Below are 24161 nucleotides of genomic sequence, written 5' to 3' on the forward strand. Positions count from 1 at the left end.
CACACACAGGGACCACTCACCCAAGTCCGGACGACTGTTGCAGGCGACGTCCACACCTCCCGAGGCGACCGTCTGCACGTCTGACGGCTGCCGCCTCGACCTCTGGGAGCGCAACTCGGCAAAAACGAGTCTGCTACTACGAGAGCAGCTGCCGCTCACGGTCTCTGTGAAATCCACTGGAATTTGTAGATCCACCAACCTCTCCGGGGGTCTCCACGCCTTGCGAGAGGCCCCACGTTGGGCGCCAGCTGTTGCTGCCCGCTCGGCCCTTCACGCCCTGGCTAGCTTGTGCCAAGCGTCGGCGGCAGGAGTGGGGAACCAGGTGAGCACTGTGTGGCTCGACCTGGAACCTCTAGAGCTCCTTTGGGCTTGGGCTCTGTAGTATGCAGGGCGACATGAGGTGCAGTAAAGGGAGAGAGAGTGCTCGGAGTCCTCCAATTTCCCAGGAACAAGTTTATTCCAGCAGGTGCAGGGAGAAGGCGATGAGGGACAGGGCTGGGATCTCGAGGAGAAAGTCCGAGCCGAGACCCTGGGCACCTCTGTGCGCCAGGTTTTAAAGCCCGTGGGCGGCTCATACAACAACCAATGATATGGCAGCAGGGGAGGTGTTGTGGGAAGGGGTTACAATACACAAATCCAATGGTAGGGACTTGGGGGAGGGAGGATAGCTATACAACCAATAGGGCATCGAGTAAGGGATGATGAGCAGGGAAGGAACCAGAACAAAAGGTGTGGTGTACATAGATTGATAGGGCTTGGGGGTAGGACCAAAGTGATGGATGGGGAACAATCTGGAAAGAGGGGAGAGGTTTACAATGACAGGCAACTGGGAACAAACCATATCGGGATAGTGGGGAGTAACTGGGGCAAACCAACTCTAAGCTCAACAAAGGTGAACAAACATACTTAATGAAGGTAAACTAACAGGCGGCAACAATTTGTGGCCAATTTAAAATAAATGGCAGTATTTGGTTATTTCCTTTTGGCTGCTGTGAGTTTTGCAAGTAGTAACGTACTACTGTTTCCTACAGTCCATTTGTCTTTTCTTCCTAAGCACTCATCTCTCCTGTGCCAAAGAAAAGGAGAATTAAAAACAATTCATCTGTGTAAAGAGTTTGCAGGTGTTAACTTGGTGTTAGCAATACTTTATGCTATTACTGCTGAATCCACAGGTCTGCACTTTTAGCAAGATGTTTTACTGAGTTCTGTGGAATGTAACTGGTATGTAGATAACCTGTTTTTCACTAGAGAAGCTTTGAGCCAGCTCTGAATTTTTCTTTCAGTTAGTTCTGTATTTCTAACAACAGCAGGGCAGTATCAGCATGACAAAATCTCAGGAATTTGTGGGGGGTTTTCTTAATTTATTTCTAAAACTTACATATTAATCTTACTCACAATTCTTTCTACTTCCTTCTATTTTTCCTTGCCTGGTTTTGTACCACCACTTTATAAATGAACAAAGCATCCATCACGGTGTTGAAGGGAGATAGAATCCAAAGACACAGATTTGTTTGGGGCCAGAAGAGAAACCCAAATGGGGATTATGGAGCTTCTAGACATGCAGACACCTCTGGGTGCAACCACCTGAAAGCAGCACGTTGGATAAAGAACTGTAACCCTAAATCCTGGAGGCAGAAGGGCTAAAGGCCAAATCTATGGGATGTAGCCATGGCCAGTCCCCAGCCACGATGAGGAGCACTCTGATCCAAGGGCAAACAGCACAACTTCTTCCCATCCATGGGCACCCTCTGCAGCTTCCCCTCTTCTCACTGCCATCCCAAAGCTTCTCCTTTTGGGTGAGCCATCTCCCCTGTCCTCTGAGAGAGTTAATGGCTGGAATGTCAAAGGTTCAGCTGTGAAATCATGCTTAGAAGGCAAAGCTTTCTCTTTTACCCAGTGGAGAACGATGGTCACAGTAGAGCAGCACCCCAAAGTGACATGCTGACCTGGAATCCCAATCTCCTTGCCTTACATTTTAATTTTCGCTTGTCTACCACACGAGCAAGCTACTGAGCTCTGCAGAAGGGCAAATGGAACAAGAGGGGAAGGTTGTTACTATTTTGGGTGGCTTTTTGAATGAGTTGATGATAGCCAAGAATTGATTTCATCATGACTGGGGCAAAGTACTTGTTATGCATTCACAACTCCATTCACAACTCAGCCACCAGCTCCAGTTATCAGATTGTGAATTGTTCTAGCAGAAAGATCAAAAACTCTCAGAAATATTTTTATTTTGACACATTATTGGAGGGGAGGAATTTTTTCTTCACACTGTCACAGACTGGAAGCTTTTTCTTGAATGACTTGGTTGCTAGTTTTAGATGTATTTCCCTTTTCCTTGCAGATAAGAGATGAGGACAGCGGCTACAACAAAAATCTGTTTTGCATTCCTAAGCATTATGAAGAGGATTTAGAAAGAGTCTTCATTCCTCACGGACTCATCCTGGACAGGTATGAGGGTAAACAGGAGAGAACAGGGACAGTGATGCCCATTTTTGTCCCTCCAAATGAAAAAAGCCTGAGGTCCTGCCCTGTGCAGTCCATGGGAAACGGGGAAACTCTGCAGCCCTAACACTTCTGTCCTAAAGTCTGGGATAAGAGGGGGTTTATGGAGAGGATTCCTCTGCAAGCCCAGTCAAGCTTCCATGTTCCATCACCTCTCTTGAAGCCCACCTATCCTGCAATATTTGTGTTTATGGGTTAAATTTGCTTATGCTGTGCAAATACCTAATTTATTTTCCTACGACTTGCTGTGCTCACAATTTGCTAGTTAGAAAAACCTAACAGCAAGATCAGAATTTTTACTTGAACATTGCTTAATATATGCACAAACAGCTCTGATATACAGAACACTTTCCAGAATTGCCTTTTTTTTCCTTCTTTCTCCCAGGACAGAGCGTTTGGCTGGAGATATCATGCAAGACATGGGAAGTCATCACATTGTTGCACTCTGTGTCCTTAAAGGAGGCTATAAATTCTTTGCTGATTTGCTGGACCATATAAAAGCACTGAATCAAAATGGTGATAAATCTGTGCCCGTTACCGTGGATTTTGTCAGAATAAAAAGCTACTGTGTGAGTGACTTTCTTTTCTTTGGAAAATTGACTCTCTCCATAGACTGGCATTCTAAATACTGGTGGTTTGTGTGAGAACCCCCCAAAAATGGAGTTTATGTGTACATTCTCTTCAAATTACATACTAAAAAGGAACTGATTTACTGATCTGCCCCAAAGGGTGGATATTATATATTCACTGGGATAAACATAGCAGAACACTCAAGATGACAAAGCCAGGGGCAGATCTCCAACTCCTTCCTCTTGCAAGAAGCAAGAGCAGCTCACCTTTCAAACAAATCCAGGACAACACTTTGGGGGGCATGCTTTATGTGACTTCCATCTCTTCTTTCTCCTTCTAGAATGAGTCACCTGCAGAAAAAAATCAGTTTTATTGGTGAGGAGCTGTCTACACTAAGTGGGAAGGTATGAATTGGCATCTTCAGCTTTTAAAGGAAAACAACTCTTCTTGTGTGTTTTCCAGGAAATCCATCTTTATTGAAGATTTTGATACTGCATACTTCCAGTCTCTTAACACTGATTTAAAATGCTGGGCTTTGAAGCAGTGAATAATTCCCACTGATCTCAGTGGAAACTTGGAGTGATCAGCAATGAGTGCTCCCAAAGGTCCTATTCCCCATTTTATCCCAGAACCCCCAGAAATGAACCACACTCACCTGACTCATTCAGTGCCTCTGGAGTACTGGTGCTGTACACAGAGCAATATACAGACCTGACACAGGTGCCTTTAGCACCATATTTAAGCTTTCAGAAATACTTACAAAAAGACTCTTCAGTAAGCACCAAAGTCAAGTCAGTAGTTCAAGTGACAATCTCCTTTGAAAATCAAGGCAAATTCCTTGTAACTGAGGGTTTTAGTGTGCTTTTCTTGGCTGTTTGGTTTGCTGAAAATTGCCATTTAAGTATTTTTTTTTTCTTTTCCTTCCTTCCCTATGTAATCTCTTCCAGAATGTGTTAGTAGTAGAGGTAAGTAATGACTGAAGGAGGGGTGGAATGACACAGATTCTTTTCTCCCTTCTTTTCAAATGAATACATATTAGATATAAAATAATAATTACTGAAGTTACTGGGCTGCCAGGTTGGTATACTCTAATTTAATCCACTGACAGTCTGATTTTCCTTTCAAACTTGAAGGATAATTCATTTTTTTTATCACTTTCAGGACATTATTGAGACTGGTAGAACAATGAAAGCACTGCTTTCAAAACTAAAAGACAAGAAACCAAGGATGGTAAAAGTTGTAAGGTACAAGGATATAGCTGCTAACTAACATATTCAAATCATTTGGGTGAATAGTCATTGTATGCTGCCAAGTGCTTGTTTGGCTTGAAGTTTGGGGGGGAGAAAGCAAACGCAGGAAGCAATCCTTACCCAGCTGTGGGAAAATTAAGTGTTTCTTAAACTGGGAAATTTCCCTGTGCACTACCATCTTCACTGCTCAAATTAATAAAGGAAGGTTTGATGGCTCTTTCTATGGTGTCCATAAAGTCTGATGGATTCCCTGTTTCTTACTTTATGGCTGAAGGAAATTGATGTCTTTCCATAAGTTTTCTAACGTCGCCTCAGTTGCCTCAATGCTGGAATGACAACACTCAGAATATCCCTTACTATCCTCAACTCTAGAAGTTTCCAGAATCTAAGAGTCTGTCAGCACTTGGAAGATGACTTCAAGCAGCATTCTAGATCTGCTTGTAGTAGGTCTCTAAAAGGAAATTTTGTGGAATATCCCTGTGTCTGTCAAGTAATCACAATGCTTTATAAAAACAGTTGCTTTATGCACCAGTTATTCAGACAGGCCTTCTAGGGACTGTCCAGGAGGTTCTCAGTTTCTTCTGAAGGGCACAGGCAAACCAAGACTAGATAAGATTTTGCAGAAGAAATGTCCTTTTCTCCCTCCCTCCCCACTAAAATCATTCCCAGCCACTTGGACATGCTTCCCCCTCTGTGCTGTTCCAGTGTCCTGAGGCATTGCTCCATGGAAGGGCAATGACCTGAGACCCAGGATTGGAGGGAACTGAATACAAACTAGAGCCACTTGGACATAAAGAATGAACCTAGATCAGAGCCTTTGCTTCTCCCTCCACGACAAGGCTGAACATTACTGCTTTCTGTGAAATAATCTCACTGCCTTAATTTAATGGCATGATTTTACAAGCTTATGGGGAGGTGTGGCAGAAGGGAAGTCTACAGCTTAGACATATTTTAAAAACCAACCTTCTCTGCTCTGCCTTACAGCCTGCTCGTCAAAAGGACATGTCAGAGTCCAGGTTACAGACCAGACTGTAAGTACCATGTTTTTCTAGTATTTTCCAAAACACAGTCTTACCATTTCCCTTCAGGCAAGCACATCTGACAACTGCACAGAAGTTTCATGAAGGCCAAGAGAAATGGGGAGAAACTACATAAAAACTTGTGAACTGATGTCCAGCTATGGCATCCTGAGGCCTCATGACCACCCTCTGTTTTTCCCCTGGCTGGCCTCAGTGCAGGTTTAGCTATTTGATACACAAATTTAACTATTTAGATAGCAGAAATGAATCAAACCTTAACTGTGTGTTGCTTTGCTTTGGCCCTGGAGGACATTTGTTTTGACTCTGCATTATTAAACTTGCCTTGTTTCCAAACTGAAAAGTCCTACTGAATCACGGTTCATCTACTTTCACTCAAGTAAAATCTCATTCCTTGTCTCTTCTCCCAGGACTAACTCATAACCAGGTGTTAAACAATTATTTTGTTAATAAACAGAATTCTCTTAACAACCTTAATTATATTACTGACTGATGGGAATGGTTTAGATTCTAACCTCTGTCATCAATTTATAGCTCAGATTCTTAAGGAAGCACCCTGAAAGAGATGATGCCTTTTACTCTTAGCTCAAGTGTGTGTTGAATACAAACTCTGCATTTAAAAGCTGCTTACACCACTGAAGGATAAAAAGAACTGTATTTTCTTATAGATACAGGCTTTGAAATCCCAGATCAATTTGTGGTTGGATATGCTCTTGACTACAATGAATACTTCAGAGATCTAAATGTAAGTACATGCACATTCCTCTACTGCCAAGTATCAGGTACCCAGCAAGAAGATTTGCTTCTACTCAGAGCTTCTCAACAATTAAAAAACCTTCAACTCCAGCTAGAAACTTCCAATAAAGGAGCAAAACCATTTTTAAGGTGCCGAGTTGGTAATGCAGTGTAGGTGCATGAGAAATGTTTGTGCTTCACCTTTTTATAATTCTACTCCACAAGTCTCACGGCTCAGCCGTGCTGCAGAACATTCTGGGCCCCCAAGATGGTGAGCAGCACACAATCTGTGACCCCATCTGAAAATAACTTGTCATTTGACTTTGATTGGATATTTGTCTGACTTAGTTCAACCCTATGTTGCTCTTCAGTCACCAGGTCTTTAAAGCAGCCCTGCAGGGACTCTGTGTGAAGGTCTTCCATACACTTAGGGATAACATGTCTTACATCTTACATGTCTGTAAGAACTCTTCCCTTATTCCATTACAGCTTCTTCAGGCTGCACAGAGTAGTGGCCTTGGAAACATCATAAACTGATAGGGTTGATCATTTTTCCCTCCTTTGTTTTCCAAAGTACTTCCTTAATTCTGTTTAACTGGGAAAGTTTTTTACTTCAAAGCCTTTTTCCTAAGACAAACCAGTCCTGCTGAAGACACAAACAGTCTGTGCCATTGCTCAGCAGCATTAAGGAGCATGCAGTAATTTAAGAAACCTAAGTTCTTTCAAATATATCAACCTATATATTGCAAATAAACTTGCAAGGAATACTAAGAGCTGGAGTTTACTGCAAGTAGGAAACTTCCAACTATTAGGGTTGTAGTGTGTTTTGAGTGCAGTGCTGGGAATACAGCTGCAAATCAGTCTTACACTTCATTGGAAGATAGAGATGGATAAATATTGTACTTTTTATTTTTTCTTGTAGCACATCTGTATTTTGAAAGAGAAGGCCAAAGAGAAATACAGGATGTGATAATCTCAGTCTTCTGGAGCACTGATTTCTGGCTGCTGCTGAGGTGATCTAAAGCATGCCATCAGGAAATGACTTTTGCTACTTGCGTGTCCCTGAGCAGCAGGAGAAGCTCCCCGTTAGTGCCAGGAGCTGCAGCTCGCTCATTGCCACGTGTAGGCAGCGCTGAACACGAGCTCTGCAGACGCTGGGATTTTTCCTGCTGGAAGCAGCAGCAGCAGCAGCAGCAGCAGGAGCTGGGTGCGGGGCTCTGGCGATAGCGAGAAACGTGCCCGGCACGTTCCGGGCCCCGCAGCGGATTCCTTCGGCTCGTGGCGGGGCCCGAGGGAGCTCCGAGGGCGGAACAGGCCTCGAGCGGAGGCCGAGATGGAAGCCAGGGGCACGGGCAGGGCTCGGGGTTGCCGGGGAACCGCGGCCGCAGCGGCCGCGGCGCTGCTGCTCCAGGCTCAGTTGCGTGGAGACCGCGATCCTCGGTGGGTGTGCGCAGCCTGGGCACGGGCACACGGCTCCCCTGGGCCACTCGCCAGGGGAATTGTTCACAGGGAATGGGGCTGTGCGGGGCACTTCGTGCTGCATTGCTCTCACAGGGAGTCCCGAGTTCGCGGGGCTTTGCTTTCTGCCAGGGACTCCCGAATTCGCGGGGCTTTGGTCTCTGGGAGGGAGTGCCGAATTTTGTTTGAAGTCAGAGATGGACTAAAGTTGTACTTTTTGGTTTTGTCACATCTGTGCCCCGAATTGTGTTGTGGATGTTCGGATCTGGTGTGTTACTCTGCATCCCCTGCACTCATCTGGTGCAAGGCCTCAGGCAGGGCTCTGGGGGCGCGCTGGAGGCCTTGGATGGGTTGTGACACCCCCTCAGCTGCTCCTCATGGCAATGTCCCCTGCATGTGGCCTTCTTGTGGGGGGAGGTTTTAGAGCTGAGCCGCTTTGTGGGAGGGAGGATGGGTGTGCACTGCCTCTTACCAGAGCCTATGCCACACGGCCAAAATTTCCTCCTTGCCCCTCTGTTGAGGGGAGGTTTGTGTGCAAACCTGGCCTCAGCAGATGAGTCTGTGCCTGCGACTTCCCCAGCCTGAAGCCACACAGAGCTGATTCTCAGGACAGCTGCTGCCTTTGGCTTTGGTGTGGATACATTTTTCTCCCTCAGTGTTGTTGACTTCTCCCCAGACCTGAGATCATAGGACAAGTTCCTGAGAGGTGGCTTAACTCACAGTCCAAAGTTCCAGTCAGCAGGCATTTCCAGGGAAGGCTGGGCTTTGGTGGTCACAGCTTCTTTATACAAATTTGTCACAATGGGCAAAAAATGCTTTATAACAAGATTTAAGCCATTAGCCATAACATTCCAGTCTCTCACACGTCCTGTGAGGAGCAGCTGAGAGAGCAAGGGGTGTTTAGCCTAAAGAAGAGGAGGTCCATTCTAGCTATTTTTAAATAATATTAATATTTAAATTAATAATAATAATAATAATAATAATAATAATAATAGTAGTAGTAGTAGTAGTATAATACTGAATCTAATAATATTAAAGCTACAGCTTTTACAGTCTGCTCTAACTATTATTAATGTTATTCAGATTTTTAGCTCCAGGTTTCAGTGTGATTCATTTTGGAATTGCACAACATAGCCATATAGTTCAACTAGAGGCCTAACAGTCCTAGCTACTCACACCAAACAAGCACTTGGCTACTTTTAAGTAATATAAATTTTTTAGCATCAGTGTATCTCTTGAGTCTGCCGTGAATTGGATTCTGGATTTTCACAGTTCCATTCTTGCTCCTTGCAGTTTTCTTGAGGCATTGTTGATCTTCTGCGACTTCCTGCTTTCAAAATGCCTTCTGGATTCCCAGAAGAGACAACGACACCTCCTCGGCTTTTGCTCAGGGAAAGACTGAAGTCTTTTAGTGTAAGTAGCCTCTGGGGCTGTGTTAAGGCTGGAAATGCCCCTGGTGTCCCTCCTCTCCGTGCCCCTCCTGTTGTCCAGCAGCACTGTGAGGCTGCAGAGCCCTCCCCAGCTCTCTGTGCCGTGCTCCTGTTGCTGGGGGCTGTCCTGGTGCACTTGGGAACAGCGTGTGTTGCTCCAGGGACACTCCAGTGTCTTCCCTGGCTGTGCCAGCGGGGCCAAGTGAAACCAATGTCCAGCTGGAGCCCTGAGCATGCGCTTCTCTCCCTGCCCTTGTCACAGCAATTCCTTCTGCCAGGCTGGGCACTCACTGTGCTGCTCTCACAAAGCTGCCCTTGAGCACCTGGGCAGCTCCAACTCTGCCCAAAGCCTTGAGAGACACGGCTGGTCCCAGCAGCAGAGGTTCCAGAGCAGCTGTTCTCTCTCATCTCCTGCGTGGGGCACAGATCCAGCCCTGCAGACAGCACTGGAGTCAGGGCCACAAAGGTCCCTTGGCTGTCTGGAGCTCGCTTGACTGAAGATGCCCTGCTGCTGAGGCTCTGTCCAGGAGATCCCTGTGTTTTCTTCTGTGGAGGGCTGTGGGAGCCCAGACAGAGCAAGCAAATGCTAATTAACAGAGAGAACTAAAACCTGGACACTTTCCTGTGCCCCTCACTCTTGGTACCACTTTGCTTTCTTGCATCTCCTGGACTCACCCAGCAGCGCTATCTCCTCGCTGTGAGCTTTGAGTGTTGTGCAGGGATGGAGTTAGAGAGTTCTGACAGCTCCTCCCCACTCTCTGAAAAGATCACTGCCTCAATCCAGTGAACCTAAAGAGGAAAGAAATGCCCAAAGAGCAGAAATCCCCAAACATGTCCCATCAAATCATGGAGAAGCTGAGGGACACAGCCATGTGTTTGGAGTATGTCTATTCTGCTCTGTTATTAATTTACTGATGCTAAGTATCTCAACAAGTAACTTAGGGAGCTTCCAGGACTGTCCTAGATGATGTGATCACCAATTAGTCACCAGTGCCACTTGTTCAAGAAAAGCCTTTCTGAACAAGCACATCTCTGATGCTTTTGCTGGGTTTTTTTTTGCCTTTCAGCTGCTTCCCTCTAGATTCTCGAGAGAGAAGTTCAACAAGAATGAGGCCAGTGCTGGGGAGAGTAGTCTGCCCAGAATTGGCCCATTTCTACACACGAGTGAGACTGGTCAGAAGGTAGCCTTTTTCTGCTCTTTTCCTTTCTGTCTGATGCAAGGTTTGAAGAGGGTGTGTGCTTGTGACAGGCTCGCCTCCAGCAAAATCCCTCAGTGTCCAGGTGCTGTTGTCATTGCAAACTGCTGGTAGTGGTGGACTTGGAGTCCTGGTCTGCACCAAGCCAACACAAATAACTTCTGCTGAAACTGCTGGGGTTTGCTGGAGTGGAGCTGCCATTGCTAAAACAGTGGGGGGAAGGGTGGGGACACAAAGGCACAAATTTGCCATTTGCCATTCTCCTGCTGAAATAGCCACCTCTTGCTTTGCTGTGGTCACCATCAAATGCTTGGGGTCATAGGATTTCATCCACAGTGGCAGTGCTGGCCTCTGAAGGCCAAGGAGCTGCAGGAATGACTGCAGATTTAACAAAACTAATTGCATGAATGCTTTGGGTTGGAACAATGTGTTGGGAGCCTGAGAGATTCTGCAGGCTGCCAGGTGTACAGGGGACTCGCCCTGGGCAGGGGGAATGGATGTGCTTTCTCTGGATCAGTGCCTACTTAGAGGTGTGTTTAAAGCTGCTTTTCCTGCAGGACTGGCTGGGTACATTGCACAGTCCAGATGTGGTAGGTGGCCGAGGTGGGTGCTGAGCAGGAAATTGGCAGCAAGAGACAGTAACAAAGTGGTGAAGGATTGCCCTGGAGAGGGAGGTCAGGGGCAGCTCAGAGAAGGGCACAACCAAGGGACAGTGTGCTGCAGCCACTCCCTTCAGCAGTGCAGTCCCACAGGAGAGCTGCTGGTGTGTCTGGAGTGGCAGCAGTGTGGCTGGAGAAGGCAGACAACAGGGGAGAGTTTTCTCAAAGCAATGTCTCTGCTCCAGAAGCATTTGCTGCTGTTGTGTCATTTCAGACATGCCTCTAGAATGGTATCAAATAAGACAGCAATAATAGAGATATACAAGAAAGCACCCATTTAAAGCTCATGGGAAAAGGAGATACTAACTCTACTCTTACCCAAGTTACTGAGAAAAGAACTGACCCATATCCTCATTCAGCATTCACCTCATTTGTCTTTTTCCTAATTTCTGTGTTATTGTATTTTTGCCTTTACCTCTGTTAGAAACACACTAACTTTTAAATACAATTAAAGGGGACAAAGTTGTGGAAGCAAAAGAAAACTGTTCATTAGTGACAATTCAGCTGAGCTGGGTGTGTGTCTCCCTCCCTGAGAGCTGAGCACACACACACCCTTCACCAAAATGGCTTTTTTTATACCCTTTATACCCTTTTATATGGCTTCTTTTATACCCTTTATATCCTTTTATATGGCTTCTTTTATACCCTTTATACCCTTTTATATGGCTTCTTTTATACCCTGCCCTGTGTGGCCCAGCAGCTCTTGAGCAGCTCAGAGCAGAGGTGGCTGAGCTACTGTTTCCCAAGTGTGGCCTGGGCAGACGTGCTCTCCCAGAGTCTGTACTTCACTGGGGATCAGAGGAAGAGTCTCCCTCATGAACATTCCTCCCAGCAGCTGAACCTCTCCCTGCTCTCTCTTGTCTCTCCAGTTGTTGCCAGTTCTCCCGAAACAGAGCTCGTTTCGTGTTTCCCCACCAGAGGTGGTGTTTCAGAACTTCGTGGCTCATGAAGTCTCTGAAATAGAACTGTCTCTCACAAATGAGAGCAAGGTGAGTGCTGGGGCCTGGAGCATTAACACTGTGCTGGAAGAGGAGAGGGGTGTCATTCCCATGGTGTGCAGCAAAGCAAGTTCCCTGCTGCAGCACATCCAGAAGAAAATGTCTCAGCACCTTTGTTCTGCAGGATGCTGGAAATCTTGCTGTGCTGGGAATTCTCCCCTGAGTTTGCCTATGCATTGATGGTATCTATCCCCAAGGATTTGCTTTCTCTTGAAAGCTCCGGATTGATAGGAATGTTGAGGGCTGTACAGTTCCAACCTGCTTTCATGCTTTGCCTTGGGTCTATACCACATGCTGTGTCTCCCTGGTTAATCTTGATAGGAATCCTGGTAGGAATCTCTGCCTCTCTCAGCCTGTTTGGCTCCCTTTGAGCAGCTCACAGTCAAAGCTCATGGGCTGAGTCTTCTCCACTTTATGCTGGAATCACTTAGCACTGATGGCATTGGTACTGCAGGAAATGTGTTCTGAAACAGCCCTGGAGTCAGACTGATGCAGCAGAAGCAGTGAGAGGCCTTTAGGTGCCACTTCAGGCTCCTGCTAAGCTTCATCCAGCTCTGCTCAGGTTTTCCAAAAGCAACGTGGTGCTCTGCTTTCCCTTTGGAGAACCACAGCACATCCAAAGTCATGTGCTTCTGGAGGATTTCACCTTCACTTGAGGCAATTGTGATTATTTTTCAGTTTCCCAAGAGAGCTGAGAGGGGAAAAAGTTGAAAAATGTCAGCAGTTGTGTTCCACTGTAAAGAGGAAAATCGAAACCATTTGAATTTCAGTCAGGGAAACATTTTCTCAAGTGAGGCTTGTGCCGAGAGTGGACTGGTGGGAAGAGCCAGGAGGGAGTCAAAATCATCTGGTTTAGACTTTTTGAGAGCATTTGGGTGCTCAGGGGTTGATATCTATGTGCTAGAAAATGCACATTTGCTGTGTCTGTGTATCCCAGAGGGCAGAACCTGGCCTGCTGGCTGCAGGCAGGAATGCCCAGCAGCCCAGCTCACCTGCACAGGCAGCAAGAGCCCCTGGGGAGCCAAGATTGCTTTAATGCTGCAATGTGAGTCAACACTGGTCATGTTTGTCCAGGCAGAAAATGCCTTTGAAGCCCACAGTCAATAGGCACAGCCTGTCTGTATTTCCATCACTTTTGGCAAAGTGATTGCTGTCCTGGTTTTATGATTCTTCCTTGCTGCTGTAGTTGCTCATTTAAATTCTCTTTCGCCATGTCCACGTTTTAGGGATTGTTTTGCTGTGTTCCTTCTTTGCCTTTTCAGGTTTGCTTTTATTCCCAGGGAGGCCACAGTGTTTGGTCTCCTCTCTTGCTGGTCTGCCTGCCTGACTGTATCCCCAGACCTGCCCTAGGCAAACCTGATCTGCTAGAAGGGAATTTCTTCCTTCCCCCAGGATAATGTGCTGCTTTGCTTTCAGGTAGCACATCCCCTGTCTGGAACACCACTGCATGGCTGTGTGCAGGCAGCAGCCAGCAGGTTTTTTGGCCTTGTTGAATGTGCAGATGACTTGGTGCAGGTGCTCTGTCTCCATCCTGCTGGTGCTGACCTGCTGGGCCCTTCCTTCCCACGGGGCACTGCCCTAGTGCCCCTGGCCAAAATGAGCCAGACAGAAGGGATTCAAGTTGTCCCTTGTGAATGATGTGCCTGTACCTGCACAGCTGAAAGTGCTTTGGGAAAGGGATCAAGGAAGGATGTCAGCAGGGCACGGACAGGTCTCCTGTCAGCCTGTTTGCACAAGTGGCACAATCATTGTTTCATGTCTTCCCTGCAGTGTGTTCAGCTGGTGCAGGTCTCCATGCAGAGCTCGCCTTATTTCAGGCTGGTGTGCCCCAACGACGCGTACCGTGCTGTGCCACGAGGTGCGACTGCCCGTGTGCGCATTCAGTTCACCCCCAGCGAGAGCAAGGTGAGACTGAGCCAAAACACACCATTATCTCCAGAGCCATTGTTCTCCCTGCACTCTGGGACAGCCCATTCCATGCTGTGAGCTTGGCTTCAGGCTGGGGGCAGGCAGCCTGCAGCCAGGCTCACCTTGGCACGTGCTGTCAGGGGCTGCAGCCAGGCCTGACAGGCCCTGCTTCCCCTCCCTGCACATTCCTGAGCATTCCCAAGGGAAGATGCACAGGGAACAGGATGAAAATGACAGAGGGCTGTTGAGAGATGTTCAGCCATCTCTAGGTACGGTGGAAGGGGTTTCATTCTTATGGAAAACACTGGAAGAATGAAGAGCTCAGAGAGCTTTCCTCCTTCCTGACTGGCAACAGCTTCCCTGCCTCAGCCTGGGCTGGAGCAAAGTGGTGATTTCTGCCCCCTCTGTTCTCCAGCCTTGCAGCTGTGCTGTGCCACAGCACAAGTGACCAAAGTACAGCTGCAAGGCCAGGGCAGAGGATGTGCTGTGCCTGTGAGCCCAGCCTGGCACAGGCACACTGAGCTCTAGGTGCCCTTAGCAGGAGGTTGGTGAGCTGCAAGGGGACTTGGACACCTGCTGAAAGAGCTGCTGTAGGGCAGGTACAACCTGCAGGCAGAGCTGTGAGCCCAGAGCCTGTGGCAGTGACACTGCTGTGGCTCTGTCTTCATGCCTGTCACTGGGGCTGCTCTGTCCACTGGCCCCCATTCCGTGCCAAACGTGCTTTGCTGGGGAGATTTGAGCAGCAGTGCCGAGGCCCTGGAGCTCTGATCTCAGTGCTGGGATCTGGAGGTTTGTTCATACAGAAGGGTTTAGGACATGGCAGGGAAGGGAGGAAGGGAAACAAACAACATCCAACAGCATCCTGCTACCTCTTAGCACTGTTCTTCTCCTGACTTGCTTGGAGAGGCAAAGTTAGAGGGGAGTTGTGAGCCAACTCATGTTTCTACACTAGACCAGAGGTGCAGGACCTTTTTGGGTGCAGCTGTTTTCTCACCTTCCTTTCCTTTTGCTGCTTAGAGTCAGTTTAACACTTGGTCCTATTCTCAAACAGCAGGAATACAGGAACCTAAAGAGGAATGGCCTGTGTTCCCTAGCTCCATGTTCCTTAGAAGGGACTTGGAAATTATTTAACATCATTAAACTTTAGAGTAGAAGTTGTGGCCTAGGGCAGTTCTCTGTATGACCCTAATGACATGAGAGCTTAATGCCACTGAGATAGGTTTTGCAAAGTGAACTGGTGCCTTTAATAATAATAATATTATTGGTAGAACTTAGTGTTCATTTTGGGGTGGAATAGAGTAGAGTAGAGTAGAGTAGAGTAGAGTAGAGTAGAGTAGAGTAGAATAGAATAGAATAGAATAGAATAGAATAGAATAGAATAGAATAGAATAGAATAGAATAGAATAGAATAGAATAGAATAGAATAGATGCCCTTGAAGGGTTCTAGGCCATTGTTTTCTTCTGCCATGGGAATGGCACTAAATGCCCCATGCTGAGCTAGTTTCTTTTCCTGCAGGATTATTCCCATGAGCTGGTCTGCATAACTAAAACAGAAAGGATAATTGTGCCAATTCGGGCCATTGCTGCCCGAGCTATCCTGACCATCCCAGACCAGCTGAACTTCTTGGAGTGTCCGGTCAAGAGCAGCACCAAGAAGACTCTGCTGCTTCGCAACACTGGCAACCTGGAGGCTCATTACTACATCAGCACCCAGAGGTGAGGCAGCTCCTCTGTCCTTGTGCAAAACACCTTTGGGTGATAATAGGCTTGGCAAAGAGCAACAAAAGGAAGCTGAGCATCAGGGCTGCACTGCAGCTCTGGCTGGAAGTGAGCAGGATGGATGGCATCTGCTCTTGCTTTCAGTGGTTTCACAAACCATTCTCTGATGGGATTGCTGGCAGTGGGATCCTTGGGTCTCATTGCAGAGAGCTGGATGCAGAGTATGGGGCAGATGAGGTCATTTTATCCCACAGGATCTCCTGAGGTCTGTATCCCCTCAGAAGTAGGTCAGCAGCTGTTTCTGATCCTGTTTTGTCTCTTTTCTGTTGCCTGAGGTTTCTGTGCTCCCTGCTTGCCCAAGGGAGCCGAAGTGACCTGCACTGCAGAAGGAATATCATCCCCAGATGTCCCCTGAGTCCTGATCTCTCTCTTTGTGTTGCAGTCCTTTCTCCGTGGTTCCGGCCATGGGAGCTCTGGGTGCTGGTGACAGCGTGCAGGTGACAGTGGGATTTCACCCGCTGACCACTGGTGCCCATTTTGGGTCCATGGTGGTGTGCTACAACACAGGTGAGTGCTGGGCACTGCACGGGGCACAGGACACTTCTCCAGCACCACTCCCTGTTGTGCCAGCCACCTCAATTCCTTCTAGATGTACCTCCCCTGTTCCAGCTCAACCCCAAAGAAAACTGAGAACCAGTTGGTGCTTAGGGGGCTGATAAAGTGCATCCCCTCTAACAGGACTAAGATTTTTGGGCTCCTGTTTTGCTGAGAGTTGCTGAGTGGAGGAAGGAGGAGCCCTGATTCTCCACTGCCATGTGGCTATGCCTGGCTGAAGTTTTGTTTTATTCTGGCCAGTGCTGTGTGTGAGGTGTGAGGTCTCCATCAGACTCTCTCCAATGCAGTGTATTTCTTGCACACCTCTGTCCCATAGGCTGCTGCTCCACTGGCTTGTCACAGACCCTTGTACTGTGTTGCCCTCTACACATATATATAGTTTCTGTCTAATAACATTTTCAAATCCTCAAGTACTTTTTGGTGACAAATCAAGACAATTTTTACCTTGTCCCCATTTCCCAGGCCATTCATGCTGTTGCACACCTCTCACATCTATCTCCCATTTGATTTCTTGACTGAGGAATCCCATTCAGGCTTCATGTAGAAGCTGCTCTGTACTTACTGATCTTTCCTTGGTCCCTTTTTTATTCAATTTGAAATGCTCCCGTTTGGTTTTTGAGATCAGAACAATATCAAATATTTCAAGACTGATGTGGCTGTGTGTTTGGACAGGGAGCTGCTGCTGCTGATGATTTTCATGGTGTTCATTTTGTAGTGGTTTGTCATATTGCAGAGCCAGGCTGGTTGTGTTTCCTCACCTGGGTCCCCTCCTGCTGTGGGCTTCACCTCACTTGTTCCTCTGGGCCTCCTTTTTCTGCTCACATGCCCCCAGGTGGATTTGCTTGTCAGCAGCAAGGGATCCAAGGGATCAGGAGAGACAGGAATCTCATGGGATGCCCAGGGGGAACCCCAGGCAAGCCAGGACTGAACAGGGCTCCTTAGCATCACCTGAAGGACTTGGATGCAGAAATCCTGGTGATCTGAGTGGGTCACCTGAGCACACCTGACAAACCTCATTGTACCTTGGGGCCAAATCTCCACAAACACACTCCAAAATGAGCTGTTTTAGGAGGTGCCCAGGACACCCTCACGCTGCACACACACAGCTGTCAGGACGTTATAAATGTGCTGACCCCTAGAACTGCAAATAGAGCTAAAAGCTGTGACCCTTTCTTCTGTCACCTGTGGTTTGCTCTGTTCCTTGGGCTTTCATCAGCAACTGAGCTGAGCAAAGGCTCCCCTTTGCTTTGTTCCAGGTGAAGAAAGGATCCACACAAACCTTCAGGGAGAAGCTGTAGATGTCAGCATCGGGTTGAGGACGTATTCTGTGGAGCTGAAGAAGACTTTCATCACCACGTCAAGCCACACAGCAATGTTCATCGAGAACAGGAGTAACATCAGAGCCCAGTTCCAGTGGAAGACTTTTCCTAGTGAGGAAGATGAGAATGAAGAGAAGAGGAGGTTGGTTTGAAAGATGCATTTCAGTGAGATCCATGGGCCAAGACTAAAACTAACGTACGGCCTCAGGAGGGTGTTGGTGCTTTGGAATGGCTCAGGCCAAGTAAAGCATCCCTGGCATTAGGGGGTGTGTCCCTGGGCTTCAGGAGCTCAGCACTTGACATTCCAGTTCCATTTATACCCCAGCCAGGGATGGCATTTTGGGAAGGAAAGGTTGATGGCAATGACTGGATTTCCTCAAGTTCTAACGGGGCAGCAGCAGCAATGGCTTTTGGTCATTTGTAAACCATTGCTGGGGGGGAAAAAAAGGGAAGAAAGCAAAAAGAAAATAAAAGGCAAGCACCTCACAACCAGCCAAAAGACACAACCCACTACAGAAGGAGGGTGGGTGGCTGCATCCTTTCTGCTCAGCCTGCTTGTGCAAACTGCCCTGCCAGAACTGCCCTGCCAAAACTGCCCTGGAAAGCCCCTGCTTGCTGTGGGCCAGGTCATTTGCACTCCTCAGAGCCATTTTAAGCTGCCTGCAAAGGACCAGGAGATGAACACTGGCCCACTTGAATGGCTGGCAAGAGGGTCCTTTAGTGCCCTGGGCTTCTTGGTTTTCCACTGTTCTCTATCTGCTTACACGATGTCTGACTTTCATACAAGCTCTGTGTGTTAAAAGAAAATCCTGTGACCTTCTCTGGCTGCTTCCCTGGGCTGTTTATTTCCATTTTTCCCACTTGCCTGCCTCAGCCTGGACCCCAGGTGATCCACTTTCCCCTCAGAAGCAACAAGGTTTCCCCAAAGGAAACTTCAGCCTGGTTTTGGTTTCATGGGTTTTTTTCCAAAAGCATCTGTTTTCACACCAGTTTTATGACAGTCCTAGACTGTCACCATGACATTTCATTCTTCCTTATTTCCAGTCCTAGGGATGGTTTTAGCTCCAAGGCCACTGTCCTGCTGTCAGAGAAACTTTTGAGGTCTTGGAGCAGAGAAGACTTTTTTTTATGAGAGGAGATAGTGTAGGATCCTTTTCTTCTCAGGACTACTACAGGATTCTACTACCATGCACTGGGATGGGACCCATAAAGCTCTGGATCACAAAAAGGTCTCTCCAGGAGTTTGCTGTCCCCCTCCTGCAGAACCAAGTCCCTTCCCTTCTCAGAGCCTCTGTTTTCATGCATTTAAAACCTTGAATGTCATTGAAGGGATGCAGTGCCTGAATTCATCCATTTCCTTTGGAAGTGCTCTGGGATGCTCTTGAGAAAGGCAGAGCAGGGAACAGGGCAGGTCCCAAAGAGAAGAAACCAAGAGTGATGCTGGTAACACAGAGCTGTGACCCAGCTTCATCTCCCCTTCCCAGGGAAGTCCTGCTCCATGATCTTTATCTCCTCCCCTGTGCATCTCAGTGGTAGGAAAAGCCAGTTGAGGTGGCTGCTGGATTGTCCCTCAGTTTTGGCAGAGGCTTTGAGGCCGGAGGTTCTCTTAAGGGATGCTGGCTTTCCAAACCTCTCCTGTGTGTGCAAGTGTGCAGTAAAACTACCTGTTGTACCAGTGAACAAGTTATGCTCTGATCCACTTGGGATTGCCATGGCTTGGGGTCAGCCCTTGCTGGGAGCTGCTGCTGCTCCTCCCCAGGTGCTTTGCTCTCCTGCACTTCCACTTCTCTCTGCAAATCTCGGGCTCATTGAACCATCTGCTGGCTTTGTCTGTCCCTGTGGCTGCAGGCAGTGTTACTTGCTGCGATCACCGAGAGAGGCCTGCGTGGACAACACGACGGGAGAGAGAAGAAGAGCGAAGAAGAAGGGTTCCTGTGAAGATCGCCGCGCCATCCTGAAGAGCAGCGTCCGGGAGAAGATGATGATGGTGAAAGAAGACCCCATGCTATTCTCCAATGATGCTTTTTCCCTTGAGCCACTGGTAAGTGATAGCTGAGAGCCTCACTTTCTTCCTCTAACTCTAACTCTCTAACTCCCTAACACTCTAACACTCTAACTCTTCCCTATCCCCTTCCCCTTCCCCTTCCCTTTCCTCCTCCTCCTCTTCTGTTTATGCAAGTGAACCCCCACGTTCTCCCATCAACCAGAGCCCTGATTCTGAGGATTGGCATTGTGAGAGATGATGAATGCCTGGAGTCTGCACAGTGCAAAATCCCTTCTCATCTTGGAGTAAACCCCAGAATAATCCCAACCCCTGCTTTCTTTCCAAACAGGTTAAACTAATATTTTTATTTCCAGGGAAGGGGATCATGTTCTCTTCTTGCCAAGTGCACCAGTGCACAGAGGCAGTTACATACTGCAGCTGACAGCAGCATGATGTGACCAACAGCTTGTGTCAGAGCAGTGGGAATGTTGTGGAGAGTGGGAGCTGATCAGCTGAGCATTGAGAGCTTCCAGTGGTGTATTGAGCTGGGTTTGGAGCGTTTCCTTGGGCTCCTTGTGTTGTTCACTCATCACTGATGCTCTAAATAAAGGCTTGCAGGACTGTGGTTGTACACAAGAAATGGGAAGTTTGAAGAGAAATGTTTTGCTGTCTCTTTCTGTTTCAGGAGGGAGAGATTGGGCCAAATAGTTCAGTCCAAATCAAGGTGACCTTTAAACCCCTAAAGGCCCGAGAGTATCGGAGTGTGGCTTACTGCAACATCTCAGGTACAGCTCCTTTCCCCTGCTTCTCTCAGCCCTACTGAAGCCATGGTGCAAGCCTGAGCCCACTGGGCTCCCCTGGAACTGCTGGGAAGAGTCCCTGGGCAGCAGGGCAGTGCTGGCACATGCCACTGCCCCTGCAGCTTCCAGGGAGTCTCCTGTGCAAGGCCAGGGTCAGAATCCTGGGTCTGGGTTACTGATCCCAGAACAACCCAGGCACTGCAGGGAGATGTTTTCATGGCACGGCTTTGCCAGCATTTCCTCAAAGGCCAGAGCAGAACAGCTTGAGAGAACAAGCACTAAGCCCCTCTAGACCAGTGACCTCCAGGATGGGTCCATTTGGCATGGATCCATCATCAGGCAGCAGGAGCTGAGTTAGAAATGTGCTCCCTGAGCCTGGATCACCTCCCACTGCCCACACACCACCAGACCAGAGGTGGCTGAGCCCCACTGAGCCCAGGGTCTTTGTAGAGGGACCAGCCTTGGCCAGCACCTGCTTCTCTCCCTGTGTGGGAATTGGCACCTTGCAGCTCCCAGTCTGTGGAGATAGAACACAATGCTGAGTGCCAGAAGTTGAGGGCTTGGGCAACAAAGTCTTGTGCTACTGGGCCAGGTAGTTTGGCAATTGCTGCCCAGCAGTCTGCCAGGTACAATTGCCAAACTCTTGATGAGCTTGTGCCTTCACTGAATGGATTTCAAAGCTCCTCTAGGTGCATGGGAAGGAAACCATAGAATCATGGTGTGTTAGGGATGGAATGGACCTTAAAGATGATGTAGTCCCAAGAGCCCTGCCCTGGGCAGGGACACCTCCCACTAGAGCAGGTAGCTCCAAGCCCCAAGCAGCCTGGCTTTGAACACTTTCAGGGCTGGAACCTCCACAACTCCCCTGGGGAGCCTGCTCCAGTGTCTCACCAGCCTCACAGTAAAACATTTCTTCCTAATACCTCACCTAAATTTCCTTTCTTTCCATTGATACCCATTACTCCTTGGGCTGTCACTTCAGGACATGAGAGATGTTTAAAACTCAGCAAACTGGTGGCTAAAATTGGAAACCAGCCCAAGGAATGGGTTAGAAATTGGAAGTCAGCCCCAAGGGAAATGTCCTGAGGGAAGAGAAGGGTCCAAATCTTCTCTTGCAATATCAGGAGCTGGTTTTATCCAGCTCAGAGTCAGGGGCCAGCGTTCAGGCAGGCTGGAAAATAGAGTGTAACAGTGGGAATTATTGTACTGAAATGAGCATCTCTCCCCAGGCCGTGGGAGCAGGCTGCCCCTGCACCTCCGAGGGGAAGGCCAAGGACCCGTGGTTGAATTCAGCCGTCAAATGCTGAAACTTGGGAACATTTTTGTCAACACCTCCCACGTCTATGAGGTGAGCAGCAGGGGTTGGGATGGATCTTGATGGCTCCTGAGGCAGCAGCAAGCCTGGTGGACCTGTGGAATTCCTGACAACACGGGCAGTTGTGAGCAGGGAATATTGGACGTACTGGGCAGATCTGGTGGGGTCAGAAAGGTGTGTCTGCTGTTCATGAAGCCCCAGTCCCTTGGTAATGCCAATTTTTGGCAGCCTTCCTTGGGGGTCAGCTCAGAAGCTTCCTGAAAAACAACCCCTTGGCATATGAAACCCAGACTGGGTCAAAAAGCTGCACGTTCAGAGGCTTTTGTGGCAGCCCCAGACACAAGGCACCTTTGCACTGGACTGTTCAGAAGCAGCTGGAACAAACTGGCTGTGTTGAGCTTCAGTACCCTGCAAACAATTCTCAGTGGAGTGTCTCCTGCTTATTCCTGGGAGTCACAGGAAAGCCATCCAGCCTCCTGGCTCAGTGCTGGCCCTTGCAAAGGGCTTGGGATTCTTTCCTTTGCTGACCACTCCCTCACCACACTCCAGCCTTGCTGCATCCCTGACTCTAGAAAGACAAAAGTGTTCCTAGGAATAAAGCTAAGGATCTTTCTACCTCTTTGCCTCTCCCTCAAAATAGTGTCAAGTTTGCAAAAAAAATAGAGAGCAACTGAAAGAGGGAGAAAATAAGGCACTGCATCATGCCAGACTCTTTCAAAAGCTTGGCTGTGGAAAGGAAAAACACCCTGGGTTTTTTTACCAAAAGATGGTGCTGTCTCTGTATTTGGTGGTGATGCCTCGTTATCAATGTGTTGTTGTCATGATTTGGGAAAAGGTGAATGAGTAGATGGAACTGTTGGAGCTGTGCTAAGTGGGGCAGTGGCAGCTCTCTGGTGATTGACTACGCAGCTGCCCCACGTTGCTCTCAGGGCCAGCTCTGAATGAGCTTGGTGATGCTGGCCAGAGCTGGAGTGCTCTGTGTCCATGGGAGAAGCCCAGGGTGACTCTGGTTATGTGCAATTACTGCTGCTTTGCATGAAAACCCAAAGGCAGAACACTTGTCCTGTTGTATTTTTGGACTTCTGCCTTTCAGCAGCACAAAGCATCTTCTGCCTTTTCTGGGTGGGAATTGCATCATTAGAAAATAACTGACAAGAAGGGAAGATTGCACATGAATTTCCCTTTTGCTTTCTTGCTGCTGCAGGTGAAACTGATGAACCGAGGAGCTATAGATGCTCCCTTCACCTACATCCCTTCAGCCACAACCGTGGGCCGCTGCTTCAAGTTTGCCCCCGAGGAGGGCGTCATTGCAGCAGGTGGGATCCAGACGATTCACATCTCCTTCAATGCCACCGTCCTGGGGAGCTTTGAGGAACAATTCCAGTTCCGTGTGGCTGCATCTCCTACGCCTGTGATCCTGACAGTCTGGTAAGGACTCTGGGAGCTTGCTGGGCACATCTGTAGCTGTCTCTGGGACATCCCCCACCTCCCTCATTTTGGGGTCGAGCAGAGGAAAAAGGAGTTTCCTGAGCTCTTCATCTCTGCTCTGATCCTGGCACTGCCCCAGTGTAGGGTGCCCGGGGGCTGGAATGAGTCCTCCCTGCAGGGATCTCCCTCTGCCTTGGGCCATGGCAGGCAGTGGGATGGATCAGCTTTGGGCAGTAGCTGCTCTGGGCTGTCCCAGCTCAACACCCAGCAAAGCTCCCAGGGCTTTGGAGATGGGGCAGCCTGGGTGATTCTGCAGCAGCAGCAGTGTTTTTAAAAACTTCTGCTCATAATCCATCCCAAATGGGCAGCAGCAGCCTCACCTCACCTCTCATGGCCATGCTGTGGGGGACAAGCTGTGCTCCCAACTCCTGTGCAGAGAGTGCTCCAGTCCCTCCTTTCCACAGCTAGGAAAGGGCTGGGAGACAGGGAACTGTGCAGCAGGAATGTGCCAAGGACATGGGCATCATCCCATGGGCTGGTGCCACTGCAAGAGATAATCCTGGCCCAGCAAAGGGAGAAGGGGTGATAACAGGGAAGGCAGAGCTCAGTCCTCAGTTCCACAGCAGCACGAGGGATTGTCCCTGCCAGCCTGAGCCATGTGCTGGTAGGATAATGTCCTGCAAGCAGGAAAGCTGATGCTGGCTGCTCTGGAGCTTTGCAGCTAGGCTGCTGCTGTTGGGAGGCACTGGATCAAGGCAATAAAGAAATGAATGCACCCTGCACTTGATTATACCAATGAGATAAGGGAGATGGATCAAAAAAGAATAAGAAAATTAGGACTTAGCAAGAGGAAAGTGGTGAGTAGGTCTGCCCGCTGGAGAACAATTATTATAATTGGAGAAACAATTATGCTGGCTTTGTTTTTGGAGGAAAAGTGCTGCTCTGTTATTTTGGAAATCAAGAGGGAACCTTTCACCATCAATTGATTCTCCTCTGTCTCCCCCCAATCTGCTCCTGGGACATTATTGCATAAGCAGCTTTCTCCTTGGGCAAGGGCAGGTGTCTCTTGTAGAGATGTGTAGAGCAGAGCCAGTGGCAGTCCTGGGAACACAAGAGAAGGCACAGTTCACTGGTCCTTGATTTTTAACCAAAAAGCAGAGTGGGCATGGATTGGTGTCACCCACAAAATAAACTCGTGAGTGTTGTGCAGCTTCAAGTGCTGATTTCAGTGGATG

The 24161-nt window shown here is 48.3% G+C and overlaps 1 protein-coding gene and 1 pseudogene across 1 annotated transcript in view; both read left to right on the plus strand.

Moving 5' to 3' along the window:
- The first annotated feature begins 2225 nt into the window (after positions 1-2225).
- Positions 2226-7154, plus strand: LOC147645788 (hypoxanthine-guanine phosphoribosyltransferase-like; annotated as a pseudogene).
- Positions 7155-7553: 399 nt separating this feature from the next.
- Positions 7554-24161, plus strand: part of LOC147645789 (axonemal central pair apparatus protein HYDIN-like) — a 56815-nt gene continuing 40207 nt past the window's right edge. Inside the window, exons 1-12 of the mRNA XM_086874218.1 lie at positions 7554-7823; positions 8849-8968; positions 10053-10166; positions 11710-11829; positions 13609-13743; positions 15263-15462; positions 15908-16032; positions 17337-17541; positions 19248-19440; positions 20069-20168; positions 21413-21531; positions 22703-22926. Of these exons, the coding sequence (XP_086730344.1) occupies positions 8894-8968; positions 10053-10166; positions 11710-11829; positions 13609-13743; positions 15263-15462; positions 15908-16032; positions 17337-17541; positions 19248-19440; positions 20069-20168; positions 21413-21531; positions 22703-22926 (1610 nt within the window). The 5' untranslated portion in view covers positions 7554-7823; positions 8849-8893. The remainder of the gene's footprint in view (positions 7824-8848; positions 8969-10052; positions 10167-11709; positions 11830-13608; positions 13744-15262; positions 15463-15907; positions 16033-17336; positions 17542-19247; positions 19441-20068; positions 20169-21412; positions 21532-22702; positions 22927-24161) is intronic.

The sequence above is a fragment of the Cyanistes caeruleus genome, unplaced genomic scaffold, assembly GCF_971803275.1.
Source record: "Cyanistes caeruleus unplaced genomic scaffold, bCyaCae1.hap1.1 HAP1_SCAFFOLD_171, whole genome shotgun sequence".
NCBI lineage: Eukaryota > Metazoa > Chordata > Aves > Passeriformes > Paridae > Cyanistes > Cyanistes caeruleus.